Genomic DNA, 16,643 nt, shown 5'->3' on the forward strand with positions numbered 1-16,643 from the left:
AAATAGAAAATCTCAAACCTGAGGCATCACCTGGATCCCTGGAAGTGTTGGACAGAGCTTGGAGCACCCTGGGATAGTGGAAAGTGTCCCTGCCCATGGCATGGGTGGCACTGGATGGGGTTTAAAATCCCTTCCAACCCAACCCATTCCAGGATCCTGTGATAGGACCAACCCCTCCCAGCAGCACTTTTGTCCCAAAGCAGCCAAAATCCTGTCCTGTGTCAGCAGAGCCATGGGGAGCCACAGGCCACTGCTCCAGTTCAAAGCCTTTCCCGGGAGCAGGGCCAGGAACATCCCAAATTGAAAGCACACACTCGATACGAGCACCCTGATCAGCTCCAGCTCCAGCTCTGCACATCTTGGCTGGTTAAAAAAATAAAATCTGTCCAGAGAGTCTGTGGGGCTCCTTCCTGAGGGCCCCGTTCAGCCGGTCACTCACCCCGGGCGTGCTCAGCTCCGGTGTCACTGCAACAACAGAACCCTGCAATGGTTTGTGTTGGAAGGGACTTGAAAATTCAGCCAGTCCCACCCCAGCCATGGCAGGGACGCCTCCCTCTGTCCCAGGGTGCTCCAAGCTGGCCTTGGACACTGCCAGGGATCCAGGGGCAGCCACAGCTCCCTGGGAATTCCATCCCAGCCCCTCCCAGGCAGGAATTCCTTCCCAATATCCCACCCAAATCTCCCTTTCCCAGTGGGAGCCATTCCCTGTGTCCTGTCCCTCCATCCCTTGTCCCCAGTCCCTCTCCAGCTCTCCTGGGGCCCCTTCAGGCCCTGCAAGGGGCTCTGAGCTCTCCTGGAGCCGTCTCCCCTCCAGGTGAGCACCCCCAGATCTCCCACCTCAGCTCCAGAGGGCTCCAGCTCTCTGTGGCCTCCTCTGGATTTGCTCCACCAGGTCCCTTTCCCAGTGAAACAGAAACCACCACAGTCACTCAGCACATCCTGCCCTCCATGAAAAATCCCATTTTCCAGAGGCCTCTGATCCCCAGTGACTGCACAGGCTCAGCCACCAGAGCTGATCCCAGCAGGACCCAAATTCCACTCCAGGCCTGTCCTGCTGCGATCCCTGCAGCTCTCCAGGACATCCCTCACCTCCAGGAGCTCCCCCAGCAGCAAGCACAGGGTTTGTAACAAAACACGGGAATTTAGAATTGGAATCTTATGGAAATTAGCTCAGACAGGAGGGGGGAGCCCTGCAAAGTCAGGATTTTGTTAAAATCAACTGGGCCTTGGAACTGCTGGAATTTAACACCACAAAACTGAGATTATCAAGCAGGGCCTCAGTCCAGGCTGTGCCACCAGCACCTGGGAGTCCGGGAGGGCGAGGGGGCCACCACAGAATTCCTAAAAATACAAGAAAGACACAAGAAGCTGTGGCTGCCCCATCCCCGCCAGTGTCCCAGGCCAGGCCGGACGTGGCTTGGAGCCACCCGGGACGGTGGGAGGTGTCCCTGCCATGGCAGGGCTGGGGTGGGATGAGCTTTAAGGTCCCTTCCCACCCAAACCGTTCCAGGACTTTCCGGAAGCTCCGTGAGCAGCAGCCGGGGTTGCAGATCCCCCTGGCCGCGCACGCCCGGGGCACAGCAGCACCCGCAGCGGGGCTGGGAGCGCCCTCCCCTTCCCAAAGCCCGGCTGCGGGCAGGGATCGGGCCGGGAGCGAGCCCGTTCCTCCCAATAGATGGCAGCAATGCCTGGAGGAGACCGGCACAGCTCCAGCCCCGCTCCGCCGGGCACAGGTGAGCCCTGGAGCATCCCTGGGATGCAGCGAGGGCTGGGATGCGCTGCCCGGAGCCTTTGGAGCATCCCTGGGATGCAGCGAGGGTTCAGATGTGCTGCCCACAGCCCTCAGAACATCCCTGGGATGCAGCGAGGGCTGGGATGCGCTGCCCGGAGCCTTTGGAGCATCCCTGGGATGCAGCGAGGGCCGGGATGCGCTGCCCGACCTTAGAACATCCCTGGGATGCAGCGAGGGCTGGGATGTGCTGCCCAACCTTAGAACATCCTTGGGATGCAGCAAGGGTTCGGATGCGCTGCCCGCAGCCTTTGGAGCATCCCTGGGATGCAGCGAGGGCTGGGATGTGCTTCCCGGAGCCTTTGGAGCATCCCTGGGATGCGCTGCCCTCCCCCTTTGGAGCATCCCTGGGATGCGCTGCCCGCCCTCGGAACATCCCGGGAATCGCTGCCCAGGGCCTCTGGAGCATCCCTGGGATCTCAGCGGCCCCTCCTGGAGCTGCCCCCCTCCCTGCCCGGCTCTCCGTGCCCTGGAGCCGCGGCTCCCTCCCCCGAGCCTCCCCTGGCTCCGTCGTGCCCGGAGTGGGAGCAGAGCTGGGTTCTTGGGAATTGCCCCAGCCCAGGAGAGGAGGATTTGTTTGGTGTTCTCTGGGAATCACCCCAGCCCTGGAGAGGTTTGGTTTTGTTTGGTGTTCTCTGGGAATCACCCCAACCCTGGAGAGGTTTGGTTTTGTTTGGTGTTCTCTGGGAATCACCCCAACCCTGGAGAGGTTTGGTTTTGTTTGGTTTTCTTTGGTTTTGCTCCCCCGTGTCCCAGATCGAACCCTTCAGGACCTCATCACGCTTTTGGCAGCGGCCCAGGGAAGCAGGGATGAATTGAGTTATTGTATTTCCTGGGTTTTCCCCCTGCTCTTGGGGGGTGTGAGCTCAGTGAAATCCCAATCCCAATTTTCCACTCCTCCAGCTCTCCAAAAGCCCTTTTTCCTTTGGAAAAGGCAATTTTGCTGATGATTTTGAACGGTTTAAAGCCCAGAATGGACAAATCCCCATGGAAGGAGTGGGAGAAAGGGGAGATGGGAGGAGTTCAGACATGCTGGGAGCTGGGAAACCGGGAAAAGAAAAAAAACCCAGCGAGAAGTGCCCTTCCAAATCCAGGCCTCCTACTTTGTGAACACATTTAAGTAATGTTAATTGCAGTGCACCGCAGGATAAAGAGGCATTTGTAATTGATTCATCCATGTTTGCCATTTCCTAATTAAAGAGAAAAGAAACCCTAATTATCCTGCCTGTCCCAGTCATTAGGGAATGAGCAATTTTCCCTCTTTGCACACTGGGCTCCCCTTTTCTCCCTGTTACATAAAACGCTCAGCACACACAGGCCAGGCTCTGCTCCTTAGGCACAGCCAGGGCCGGGCTCAGCAGCCCTTGGTGGGAGCAGAGCTCAGCCCCAGCCCCAAACCCTGCACAGATCACTGGGGGAGCTTTCCCAGAACTCTCTAGAAAATAGGATTGGAGAAAAAGATGAATTTTGGTGTTTAAATGGTGTTTTTTGGGGTTTGATGTCTCTGGGTCTGTAAGATCCCTCATTGAGCAGGGCAGGGCTGCAGAGCTCAGCCCCAGCCCCAAACCCTGTACAAGGTCACTCGGGGAGCCTTCCCAGCACCTCTCTAGAAACTGGTGAAAAAGATGAACTTTGGGGTTTAATGATGTCCCTGGGTCTGTGAGCAACCCCCACTGAGCAGGACAGGGCTGCAGAGCTCAGCCCCAGCCTCAAACCCTGCACAGATCTCTGGGGGAGCTTTCCCAGCACCTCTCTAGAAAACGGGATTGGTGAATTTTGGGGTTTCATGACGTCACTGTGTAACAGGGCTGGTTGGTTGAAAAGGAAACAAGGAGGAGATGGTAAAAGATAAAAAATCCCTCTCAGGTAAAAGAGACAACACCTGAGCTGTGCTGGTTCCTTCAGCCCCACCTGAAGGGCAGAGGAGGCAGAGGGAGAGTTCCTGTCCCCAGCTGAGCTCAGCCTGTCTCTGCTGCAGCTCCAGATCCTCTGCAGAAGGACAAAGATCCACCCTGACCCTCGGGACTCTCTGGGTCAGGATTGAAGGCACTTAAGATGACAGTTCATGTTCAGACTCAAATGTTTATTATTTCTTATCAGTATTTCTTATCACAACCATGAGTTCTGCAGCCTTTCATTAGAAGGCACAAAATGGACAATAATCTCTTGTTACAAGGTCTTTTAGGTCTAAACTATCCAATTAAGAACTGACACCTAGGCTATTTCTCCTTTTAACCCAATAACTGATCTCAAGGAGCACCCAATGCAGACTTTTCTGCCCAATTACAAAATGCCACCCAAACCCATGAGGAAGAAGAAGCATGAAGAAGTGTCTTGGTTTGGAAAGCCAGGTGTCTGCTCAGGAAGGCAGGAGCCTCCCCTGAAATGGAAAATGTAAAACTCCTCCTTCCAAATTGCTATAAATTTTAAATTAAGGGGCTCAGGCAAAAATATGGGAGCAGAAATAACAGTTCTTTAATGGGGAAGAAAATAAAAAGATAAAATAAACAATGCAGTGAACTAAACCAACACTGCCAGAGGCAGAACCCAGCCTGACACCCTGTGGGTCAGGGTGTGGGCAGCAGAACCATTGGAATTGTGGCTCAGCCCTCCTGCAGTGCCAGGGCTGGTTCTGCTGGAGCAGGGATCCTGGAGAAGGGTGGAGTCTCTTCCTCTGCAGATCCAGGGGAAGGAGAGGCAGCTGCTGCTCCTCTGGGGAATCCCGTGGAGAAGCCGTGCTGGTGTCCCAGAATCTCCAGATTCTATCCAGGTAGGAATGCTTGGCTGGTGTTCCAGAATCTCCAGATTATATCCAGGTAGGAATGCTTGGCTGGTGTCCCAGAATCTCCAGATTATATCCAGGTAGGAATGCTTGGCTGGTGCTCCAGAATCTCCAGATTCTATCCAGGTAGGAATGCTTGGCTGGTGTCCCAGAATCTCCAGATTCTATCCAGCCAGGAATGCTTGGCTCCTCCCTCTGGGCTCACATCTCCCAATGGGATGCTGCAGTTCTTATCAGCCATGCAGGGACATTCAATGGCCTCTTATCAGCAGCTGTCTCCCAGGCTGTGGAAGAGATAAGGAGAACTGCCCACTGAACTGAAGCCAGCTGCCATGCAGATGGGGAACAGAACACAATTTTTGGCAATCCAGGACAAGAAACCCAGGACAGCACCCTGTGCCCCCCATCTTGCTTCCATCCACAACACACTAAAAACCCCAAAACCTCAATTCCTCACCCAGTGACACACCTACACTGCTCTCTATAATCTAGTTCACACTTTTGTGGATTCCAGTCCAGGAAAATTTCTCCATGAATGAGGGTCAAAGTCAGAGCTCCCCTGAGGGTCAGGGCACCCCAGAGCAGACACAGAAATATTCCCTGTGGTGCCCTGGGTTTCCACACAGGACTTCTCCTCATCCTCTGCCACTCCCTCTCCAGCCCAGCCCCTGCAAATCCCCCTTCTCCTGGGGAGGGCATGGTGGGCCTGAAGGAGGAGAAGTGAGAGAGGCCTGCGATGATGCTGGAGTGAGGCAGGGAATCCTGCAATGGTTTGGGTTGGAAAGGACCTTGAAACTCATCCCATCCCACCCCTGCCATGGCAGGGACACCTCCCACTGTCCCAGCCTGGCCTTGGGCACTGCCAGGGATCCAGGGGCAGGCACAGCTCCCTGGGAATTCCATCCCAGCCCCTCCCCACCCTCCCAGCCAGGAATTCCTTCCCAATATCCCACCCAAATCTCCCCTTTCCCAGTGGGAGCCATTCCCTGTGTCCTGTCCCTCCATCCCTTGTCCCCAGTCCCTCTCCAGCTCTCCTGGAGCCCCTTCAGGCCCTGGAATGTGCTGGAAGCTCTCCCTGGATCCTTCCCTTCCCCAGATGAACATTCCCATCTCTCCCTGGAATTTCCCTTCTCCAGGTGAGCATTTCCAGCTTTCCTAGCCTGGATCCAGGTGAGCATTCCCAGCTCTCCCTGGATCCTTCCCTTCCCCAGGTGAGCATTCCCAGCTCTCCCTGGATCCAGGTGAGCATTCCCAGCTCTCCCATCCCAGCTCCAGAGGGGCTCCAGCCCCGGAGCAGCCCCAGGAGCAGCCAGGTCTCTGCTCACTCCAAGGCTGATATTTATAATAAAACTCTGCCAGACAAGCCCAGAGCTCAGGGAATTCATTCAGGACATTCAGGCACATTCATTCATTCATTCATTGAGGCACAGCAGGCTCCCCTTTCCCCCAGAGGAGGCAGGAGGGAACATTTCCCTTTATCCTGGATTCTTCTTATCCTGTGCCTGTGACAGGGCCCCAGCTGGGAAATCACACCAGGAATGGCAGAACCAGAGGGCCCCGATTTGCTCCAACGCCCCTGGCACACGGGGCTGCACCTCACAGCAAAAATTTCCTCCAGAAAAAGGCGAAACTGCACCACCCTGCACTGAAAAACAGAGTTCAGGGCAGGTGAGGCCACTCCCGGATTGATTCCAGTGCCCAGTTCCTCTCCTGCTTCCTGCAAGGAGCAGCTGGGATCAGGAGCAGCTGCTGGGAGGGGATGGAGCTGCTCACACCCCCAGAGCTCCTCTGGCCTTGGAACTTCTCCGGTTTCCTTTTTTTATTTTTTTAATTTTTTTTATTTTTTAATAAAAGCTTTGAGAGGAAAAAAAAAAATCATAATTAGACTCTTTATTGAGAGCTACTGTTGAAGACATGTAGGAGGATTTTGAAGGAGAGCTTAGACATGAATAAAGATAAAGACAAGGCAGTTTTAAGCCAGGCAAGGGTTTAAAAAAGAACATGAAACTCTCCTGCTTCAAACTGAGAGTTGTTTTTAATAACGGGGTTGGGGTGAGTGTTATTTTCCACCAGGTGCCAACATCCTCCTCCTTCCCAGCACATCTGAAAAAAGGGAGAGGAAAGGGAAAAAGGGGAAAAGAAGAGGAAAAAAGGGAGGGGAAAGGGAAAGAAGGGAGAGGAAAGGGGAAAAAGGGAGGGGAAGGGAAAAAAGGGAGAGGAAGGGAAAAAAGGGGAGAGAAAAGGGAAAAAAGGGAGAGGAAAGGGAAAAAAGGAGAGGAAAGGGAAAAAAGGGAGAGGAAAGGGAAAAAAGGGAGGGGAAGGGAAAAAAGGAGAGGAAGGGAAAAAAGGGAGGGGAAGGGAAAAAAGGAGAGGAAAGGGAAAAAAGGGAGAGGAAAGGGAAAAAGGGGAAAGGAAAAGGAACAAAGGGAGGGGAAGGGAAAAAAGGGAGGGGAAAGGGAAAAAGGGAGAGGAAAGAGAAAAATGGGAAAGGAAAAGGAAAAAAGGGAGGGGAAGGGAAAAAAGGGAGAGGAAAGGGGAAAAAATCCATTCCACCTGGAATTGCTATCCCAGCCTCAAACCAGCCCCAAAGCTGTCACTGGCATCCCCCAAACCCAGCAGGATGGGCAGAATGGGAGGATGGAAGGAAAAGCTTCTCAGGGGAGGGGAATAAAATGTGCTGAAATTTTCGTTCTGCCCCTTGGCTGAAGGAAATCCCCAAAAAATGGGACTTGAGGGAGCCCAGGGGTGCAGGGAGGAGGTGAGGATGGGAGCAGCAGTTTAATGCTGATTCCTGAAGGAAATCCCCAAAAAATGGGACTTGAGGGAGCCCAGGGGTGCAGGGAGGAGGTGAGGACGGGAGCAGCAGTTTAATGCTGATTCCTGAAGGAAATCCCCAAAAAATGAGGACGGGAGCAGCAGTTTAATGCTGATTCCTGAAGGAAATCCCCAAAAAATGAGGACGGGAGCAGCAGTTTAATGCTGATTCTGCCTCATTTTCAGCAGATAACCCCGGATAACCCGGGCTCTGGGAGGCTGAGCTGCTCTCCAAGGCCTGGCACTGCTGAGAGGATTCTTTTGGTGTTTATCAGATTGAGTCCAAAGTGGCCAATTCACACCCAGGACTTGGGAAGGTGCAGCTCTGCGGATCCAGACTCGTGGCTTTCATTTTAAGCACCAGTAATCCCCTAAATCCCAGACTTTTAGGAACCACTCGTGCTCAGGATAAAGCACTCACGGGGAGTTTGCAGGCTCAGATAATTTCCCTGAATTTCTGTTGGATTTTGCCTTTTTCTGACCCAGAGATGGGGCAACTGAGAGGCTTTTTAAAAACTTTTATTCCATTTTCAGTCTCATGTGAAGGGTGAGACCACACAGACGTTATAATTCATGCTATTACAATCAGAAGTTAACTATTTCCTAATTACAACATAAGTGTTTCTTGGTCTATCAGCTTTAGCTACACCATGTTATAAATGCCTTCAAGTCAATAATTTAAAATTCCCCCTCATTAATCTTACTAGAATACATCTTTCATGGTTCTATTTCTCCAAAGTATCCAATCTTATTTATAAAACCATCCTTTAAAGCTTGGTTCTAGTTCTGTTTCTCTCTCAACAATGTCTGTCCTGTTCCATGGCATTTCTAAATCAGCATTTTTTGTCTCAAAGCTTACGTACAGATACACACCATGTCAGCTTTCTATCTATCAGGCTTTGAAAATTCTCAACAAATCCATATCCCACATTATTTGTTGGATTTTGCCCTTTTCCGACCTAGAGATGGGGCAACTGAGAGATATTTTAAAAACTTTTATTTAATTTTCAGTCTCATGTGAAGGGTGAGACAACACAGATGTTATAATTCACACTATTACTATTAGAAGCCAAATATTTTCTAATTCCAACACAATATATATATATATATTTTGTCTATCAGCTTTAGCTACACCATGTTATAAATGCCTTGAAGTCAATTTAAAATTACCCCTTGTGAATCTTACATCTTTCATAGTTCTATTTCTCCAAAGTATCTAGTCTGATTTATTTATACTTTAAAATAGTTACAATTTTAAAAACTTTTAAAAGCTTTTAAAAACTTTTATTTTAAAAAGTTTTATTTAATTTTCAGTCTCATGTGAAGGGTGAAAATACAGATGTTATAATTCATGCTGTTACAATTAGAAGCCAACCATTTCCTAATTACAACACATTATAAGCATTTCTTAGATTTAAGAATTCTCTACAAATTCATTTCCCACAAGTTTCCACCTGTTAGGGGAGATGGTTTTTTTTCTTTTTCCCCTTTTCTTCCCCACTTTTTCCACCTGGGCCTGTGTTTGGAGCAGCAGTTTGGAAACATTTTGGTCTTTCCACTGTGAGTTTTCCTTGATCCAAGTCATGAAATGAATCTGTTCTCAGAAATGTCCTGAGGAAGCAAAAAATGAGGCAGAAAGTGAAATAAAGACAATCTCAGCCCTTCATCCCCAGTGCTGAGGAGCTTGGAGGTGGGAGTGTGGTTTGAAATCTCTTGAAAAATGGATTTTTTAAAGTAAAACTGATTTCCTTCACCAGGGTTTTGTCAGAGCTGGAAGTGTTGGGATTTTTGATGGAAATTCCTCCTCGTTCTGCCAGGGTTTGTTCCTGCTCCCAAGAGGAGCTGCTAAAGATGAGAGGATGCAGGAAAGAGGAGGGAAAAGAACAGAATTATTGCAGGTTTGAGGGCTTGGAGGGAGAGCTGGGCTGATGAAACTCTCCTGTTGATCACCCGCTGATTCCTCCCTCATCCAACACCTCTGGGGACTCAGGAGGATCCAACACCACTGGGAACTCAGGAGGATCCAACACCACTGGGAATTCAGGAGGGTCCAACACCACTGGGAATTCAGGAGGGTCCAACACCATTGGGAATTCAGGAGGATCCAACACCATTGGGAATTCAGGAGGATCCAACACCACTGGGGATTCAGGAGGATCCAACACCATTGGGAATTCAGGAGGGTCCAACACATCCAACACCACAGGGAATTCAGGAGGATCCAACACCACTGGGAATTCAGGAGGATCCAACACCATTGGGAATTCAGGAGGGTCCAACACATCCAACACCACTGGGAATTCAGGAGGATCCAACACCACTGGGAATTCAGGAGGGTCCAACACCATTGGGAATTCAGGAGGATCCAACACCCCTGGGGACTCAGGAGGATCCAACACCATTGGGAATTCAGGAGGATCCAACACCATTGGGAACTCCGGAGGATCCAACACCACTGGGGATTCAGGAGGATCCAACACCACTGGGAATTCAGGAGGGTCCAACACCACTGGGGATTCAGGAGGATCCAACACCACTGGGGATTCAGGAGGATCCAACACCATTGGGAATTCAGGAGGGTCCAACACATCCAACACCACAGGGAATTCAGGAGGATCCAACACCACTGGGAATTCAGGAGGATCCAACACCATTGGGAATTCAGGAGGGTCCAACACATCCAACACCACTGGGAATTCAGGAGGATCCAACACCACTGGGAATTCAGGAGGGTCCTCCACAATTGGGAATTCAGGAGGATCCTCCACCATTGGGAATTCAGGAGGGTCCTCCACAATTGGGAATTCAGGAAGATCCTCCACCATTGGGAATTCAGGAGGATTTCCTCCTCCTGGGGCCTCCTGTTCCAGTCCAGGGCCTGCCATCCCTCCTGAGCAGGTGCAGCCCCACCAGGACCTGCTGTGATCCCCTTTCCAGGACCCCTGGAATGCCACCAGGATCTCTGGAATGTCACTGGGACACTGTGGGACACTGGAATGCCACCAGGACCTCTGGAATGTCACCAGGACCCTGGAATGCCACCGGGACCCTGGAATGTCACCAGGACCCTGGAATGCCACCAGGATCCAAACTGAGGGCACCCCCACAGGTTCCCAAACCCAAATCACTGTGGATGATCCACTTTGTTTAAAAAAGGAGCAAAGAAAGAGAGGAAATTCAGCCCAGCTCAGTCCCAGCTCAGCCCAGCTCAGCCCAGCTCAGCCCAGTTCATCCTAGCTCATCCCAGCTCAGCCCAGTTCATCCCAGCTCAGCCCAGCTCAGCCCAGTTCATCCCAGCTCATCCCAGCTCAGCCCAGTTCATCCCAGCTCAGTCCCAGCTCAGCCCAGCTCATCCCAGCTCAGTCCCAGCTCAGCCCAGCTCATCCCAGCTCAGCCCAGCTTTGATTAGAGCTGTGTGCTACCAGTGCATCTCCACTTTTCCAGCTCTAGCACTGGCAAATAGGATTGGAGAAAATGATGAATTTTGGGGTTTAAATGGGGTTTTTTGGGGGTTTTGACATCCCTGGGTCTGTGAGCACCCCTAGTGGGGGCAGGGCAGGGCTGCAGAGCTCAGCCCCAGCCCCAAACCCTGCACTGATCACTGGGGGAGCTTTCCCAGCACTCCGTGGAAAATAGGATTGGAGAAAAATGTGAATTTTGGTGATTAAATGGGATTTTTTGGGGGGGGTTTGATGTCCCTGAGTCTGTGAGCACCCCTGTGTGGGATCAGGGCTCAGCCCCAGCCCCAAGCCCTGCACAGATCACTGGGGGAGCTTTCCCAGCACCCTTTGGAAAAGAAGATTGGTGTAAAGGTGAATTTTGGGGTTTCATGGTGTCCCTGGGTCTGTGAGTGCCCCTCATTGAGCAGGGCTGCAGAGCTCAGCCCCAAGCCCTGCACAGATCACTGGGGGAGCTTCCCAGTGGTTTCCTCCTGCAGCTTCTTCCTCCTTGTCTCTAACCAGAGCAGGGCTCCTGGCCGTGCCAAGGGCTGTGGTAAAAGAAGGAATAAGGACAAAAGGGGTGGCAGCCAGCCAAGGACTCACTGCTGCCACTTGGGCTCGTGCAACACCAGGGCCCCAGCGCTGAGGTTTTGGTGTTGGGTTGGAGTATTTGCATTTACTGGAGGATGCAGCAGCTGGGATAAAGGAAAGGGCTCGAGGTGCTTGGGATTACTGGATATTTCCTATGAAAAATGTGTATTTTATGATTGGCTTTTCACAGATATTCAAATGAATATTATATGTGTTATGTTACAAAGTGATGCTGTATTAATTTTCTTAAGTAGTGTGTTCAATATAGTTTTAGGTTATACCATAATGTTAAAATACAAACTGTGCTATGTAAGATACTTTTTTAAAGAGAGGACTCGCAGGAGATAGCAGCCACAGGACTCCTGAATCTTTCAGAGAAAGAGAATTCATTGCTCCATTATCAGAAGAAATGAACTTCTTCCCACCTTGCTCACGTTAGGATTCAGAGGAAGAAGCTGACACTGCCCAGACAGAATCCTGTGTTTGAATGGAATTTCTGCATCATGGATGAGGTGTATGAATATGCAACAGGCTGTTGCTTTTAAGGGTTAATCCTCTGTTAATGTGGGTCCTTTTTTGGGCTTATTTCACCCAGAAAGAGGTACCTGGACTGTCTGTAACTCTTTGTTTTTATTGTCTCATACTGTCTCAATTTTTCAAATTTTTACTACTCTAATTTTATTACTATTTTTATGACCATTTTATTACTGTTAAACTTTTAAAATTAAAAAAAACAAACCCCAAGTGATTGGCCTTTTTCACATTTAGGTTTTATATTTAAAAAAAAAAAAAGGGTTGAATCATCCTGTGTTTCTTCAGAGTGAAGTCACCAGCAGGGCAGGTGGTGAGGAGCTCAGCCCCGAGCCAGGCCCGGTTCCACCCCTGGGGTTATTTGTGTTGGATAATTAATCCCTGGGATTAATTGTGTTGGATAATTAACGGAGCTGCTCTGGAAATCGGGGCCCCTGTGTGTAAACAGCCATGGTGCCCCAGGAGCTTCACCTTTCCCTGACAATGGGACAGAAATGGGACAGACAATGGGACAGACAATGGGACAGAGAATGGGCAATCAGCCTGGCCCAGGGGCAGGGACAGCCAGGCCCACCCTGACTTCCCAGAGAGCACAAACTGTTCCCTGCCGAGGGCCCAGGGTGATCCAAACCCTCACTGCAGGATTCCCAATCCTTCCCTGAGAGATCCAAACCCTCACTGCAGGATTCCCAATCCCTCCCAGGGCGATCCAAACCCTCACTGCAGGATTCCCAATCCCTCCCAGGGCGATCCAAACCCTCACTGCAGGATTCCCAATCCTTCCCTGAGAGATCCAAACCCTCACTGCAGGATTCCCAATCCCTCCCAAACTGATCCAAACCCTCACTGCAGGATTCCCAATCTCCTTCCCAGTGATCCAAACCCTCACTGCAGGATTCCCAATCTCCTTCCCAGTGATCCAAACCCTCACTGCAGGATTCCCAATCTCCTTCCCAGTGATCCAAACCCGCACTGCAGGATTCCCAATCCCTCCCAGGGTGATCCAAACCCTCACTGCAGGATTCCCAATCCCTCCCAGGGTGATCCAAACCCTCACTGCAGGATTCCCAATCCTTCCCTGAGAGATCCGAACCCTCACTGCAGGATTCCCAATCCCTCCCAGGGCGATCCAAACCCTCACTGCAGGATTCCCAATCCCTCCCAGGGTGATCCAAACCCTCACTGCAGGATTCCCAATCCCTCCCAGACTGATCCAAACCCTCACTGCAGCATTCCCAGTCCTTTCCAGACTGATCCAAGCTCTCACCTCAGGATTCCCAATCTCCTTCCCAGTGATCCAAACCCTCAGTGCAGGATTCCCAATCCCACCTTGAGTGATCCAAACCCTCAATCCAGAATTCCTAATTTCCTTCCCAGAGTACCCCAAACCCTCACTGCAGGATTCTTTATCTGCCTCCCAGACTGATCCAAACCCTCACTTCAGAGTTCCCAATCCCTCCAAGGGTGCTCCAAACTCTCACTGCAGGATTCCCAATTCTTTCCAGATTCAAACCCTCAATCCAGAGTTCCCAATTTCCTTCCCAGAGTACCCCAAACCCTCACTTCAGAATTCCCAATCCCTCACAGACTGCTCCAAACCCTCACTGCAGGATTCCCATTCCCTCCCAGAGTGATTCAAACCCTCAATCCAGAATTCCCAATTTCCTTTCCAGAGCTCTCCAAACCCTCACTGCAGGATTCCCAATCTCTCACAGAGTGATCCCAACCCTCACTTCAGAATTCCCAATCTCCCCTAGACTGATCCCAACCCTCACTGCAGGATTCCAAATCTCCTTCTCAGAGTGATCCAAACCCTCACTTCAGGATTCCCAATCTCCCTCCCTGAGTGCTCCAAATCCTCAATTCAGGAATCCCAATCTCTCCCAGAGTGATCCAAACCCTCACTTCAGAATTCCCAATGTCCCTCCCAGTACTGGCAGTGGCTGCCCCCAAGGCAGAGGGACACGGGGACAGGCAGAGGGACACAGGGACAGGCAGAGGGACACAAGGACAGGCTGAGGGACACGGGGACAGGCAGAGGGACACAAGGACAGGCAGAGGGACATGGGGACAGGCTGAGGGACACAGGGACAGGCAGAGGGACATGGGGACAGGCTGAGGGACACAGGGACAGGCTGAGGGACACAAGGACAGGCTGAGGGACAGAAGGACAGGCAGAGGGACACAAGGACAGGCTGAGGGACAGAAGGACAGGCTGAGGGACACAGGGACAGGCTGAGGGACACAAGGACAGGCAGAGGGACACAAGGACAGGCTGAGGGACACAGGGACAGGCTGAGGGACACAGGAACAGGCTGAGGGTGCTTTCTGTTCCCAGCTTTCATTCCCTGCTGTGCCACCCAACCTCCTGCACATCCCAAACCCTCGGGCCCTGCCGTGTGGGGAGGGGGATTCTCTTCCCAGGCACCCATTTGGGGGTAAATGTGCTGCTGTTATTGCTTGTTCCTAATTATCCACTGGCTCCAGCAGGAGCTGGGACTGCACACACCCCAAAAAGGCACCTCTGGAGGGGCTGCAGGCACCCTAAAAAGTCACATTTGGAGGGACTGCAGGCACTCTAAAAAGGCATTTCTGAAGGGACTGAGGCACCCAAAAAAGCACCTCTGGAGGGGCTGCAGGCACCCTAAAAAGGGATTCCTGGAGGGACTGCATGCACCCCAAAAAGGCACCTCTGGAGGGGCTGCGGGCACCCTAAAAAGTCACATTTGGAGGGACTGCAGGCACCCTAAAACAGCATTTCTGGAGGGACTGTGGGCACCCCAAAAAGGCACCTCTGGAAGGACTGCAGGCACCCTAAAAAGGGATTCCTGGAGGGACTGTGGGCACCCCAAGAGGGCACTTCTGCAGGGACTGCAGGCACCCTAAAAGGGCATTTCTGAAGGGACTGAGGCACCCCAGAAAAGCACCTCTGGAGGGACTGCAGGCACCCTAAACATGCACTTATGGAGGGACTGTGGGCACCCCAACAGGACATTTCTGCAGGGAATACAGACACCCCAACAGGGCACTTCTGGAGGTGCTGCCCTTGTGTGAATGAAGGTTTGGGATGGAAGGACTCGGGTCCATAAAGGAAAGGTCCTGAATTAGGATTTGGTTGCCCTCAGCATCCCCTTGCTGGGAGAGAACCTCTCCCAGCACGCACCAATCCCACACAGATGTCCTCAAACCCAGAGTTTAAAAGCGTTTTCCATTTCCTTCACCTGCCCCGATGCGTTTTGCCCGCTGAGCTCCCGGGGATGAACTCACCCGGGGAGCTGCAAAGGTTCCCAAACAAAGAAAGGCTCCTTCCCATTCCGGCTGACACAAAGAGCGCTCCCGTCACTCTGAGTCAGCCCCGGCCCCGCCCGGCCCGGCAGCCTGGGGAGGGTCTCCCTGCTTTGATGTCCTTGGCCAGAACGGCGTCAGCCTCCCCTGCACCTGAGAAAACATCCAGCAAACCTCCCTCCCTCCCCTCTTCCCTTCCTTCCCTTCATCGCTTTGTGAAAAATGTGTATTTTATGATTGGCTTTTCGCAAATATTCAAATGATTATTTTATGTGTTATGTTAGAAATATGAATATTATATGTATATGTATATAAAATGTATATCTATGTGTATATATATATATATAAAAGATATGTATATAAAAATGAATATTATATGTGTTATGTTAGAAAGTTATGCTGTAGTAATTCTCTTCTCTCCTTCCCTTCTTCCCTTCCTTCCCTTCATCCCTTTGTGAAAAATGTGTATTTTGTGATTGGCTTTTCGCAAATATTCAAATGATAATTTTATGTGTTATGTTAGAAATAGGAACATTATATGTATGCAAATGTATATATATATATATATATATATATGTATATATATATAAAATAGATATTCATTTTTATATATGTATATCTATCAAATATATAATTCAAAAAATAGAAATAATTCATATATATATAATTAATAAAAACATATAATTCATTTATATATATGTATATAAAAATGAATATTATATGTGTTATGTTAGAAAGTTATGCTGTAGTAATTCTCTTCTCTCCTTCCCCTCTTCCCTTCCTTCCCTTCATCCCTTTGTGAAAAATGTGTATTTTATGATTGGCTTTTTGCAAATATTAAATTATTATTTTATGTGTTATGTTAGAAATAGGAACATTATATGTATGTAAATGTGTATATATATATATATATATATATATAATAGATATTCATTTATATATATATCAAATATATAATTCACAAAATATAAATAATTCATAAAATATATATAATTCATAAAACATATAATTCATTTATATATATGTATATAAAAATTAATATTATATGTGTTATGGTAGAAAGTTATGCTGTCTTAATTTTCTTAGGTAGTGTGTTCAATATAGTTTTAGGTTATAACATAATGTTAAAATACAAACTGTGCTATGTAAGATACTTTTTTAAAGAAAGGACTCGCAGTGAGATAGCAGCCACAGGACACCTGAATCTTTCAGAGAAAGAGAATTTATTGCTCCATTATCAGAAGAAATGAACTTCTTCCCACCTTGCTCACGTTAGGATTCAGAGGAAGAAGCTGACAGTGCCCAGCCAGAATCCTGTGTTTGAATGGAATTTCTGCATCATGGATGAGGTGTATGAATATGCAACAGGCTGTTGCTTTTAAGGGTTAATCCTCTGTTAATGTGGGTCCTT

General features: G+C 49.8%; 1 protein-coding gene across 1 annotated transcript; it reads left to right on the plus strand.

Annotated features, from left to right (window-relative positions):
* Positions 1–1,684: 1,684 nt before the first annotated feature.
* LOC139603803 (uncharacterized transmembrane protein DDB_G0289901-like) lies at positions 1,685–10,310 on the plus strand. Its single transcript, XM_071454742.1, has 2 exons — positions 1,685–1,733; positions 9,376–10,310. The coding sequence occupies exons 1-2, from the start codon at positions 1,685–1,687 to the stop codon at positions 10,308–10,310; spliced, it is 984 nt and encodes a 327-aa protein (XP_071310843.1).
* Positions 10,311–16,643: the final 6,333 nt, after the last annotated feature.

This window comes from Agelaius tricolor, unplaced genomic scaffold (assembly GCF_023055355.1).
Source record: "Agelaius tricolor isolate 1412-34295 unplaced genomic scaffold, bAgeTri1.0.p SCAF_41, whole genome shotgun sequence".
In the NCBI taxonomy this organism is placed as follows: domain Eukaryota; kingdom Metazoa; phylum Chordata; class Aves; order Passeriformes; family Icteridae; genus Agelaius; species Agelaius tricolor.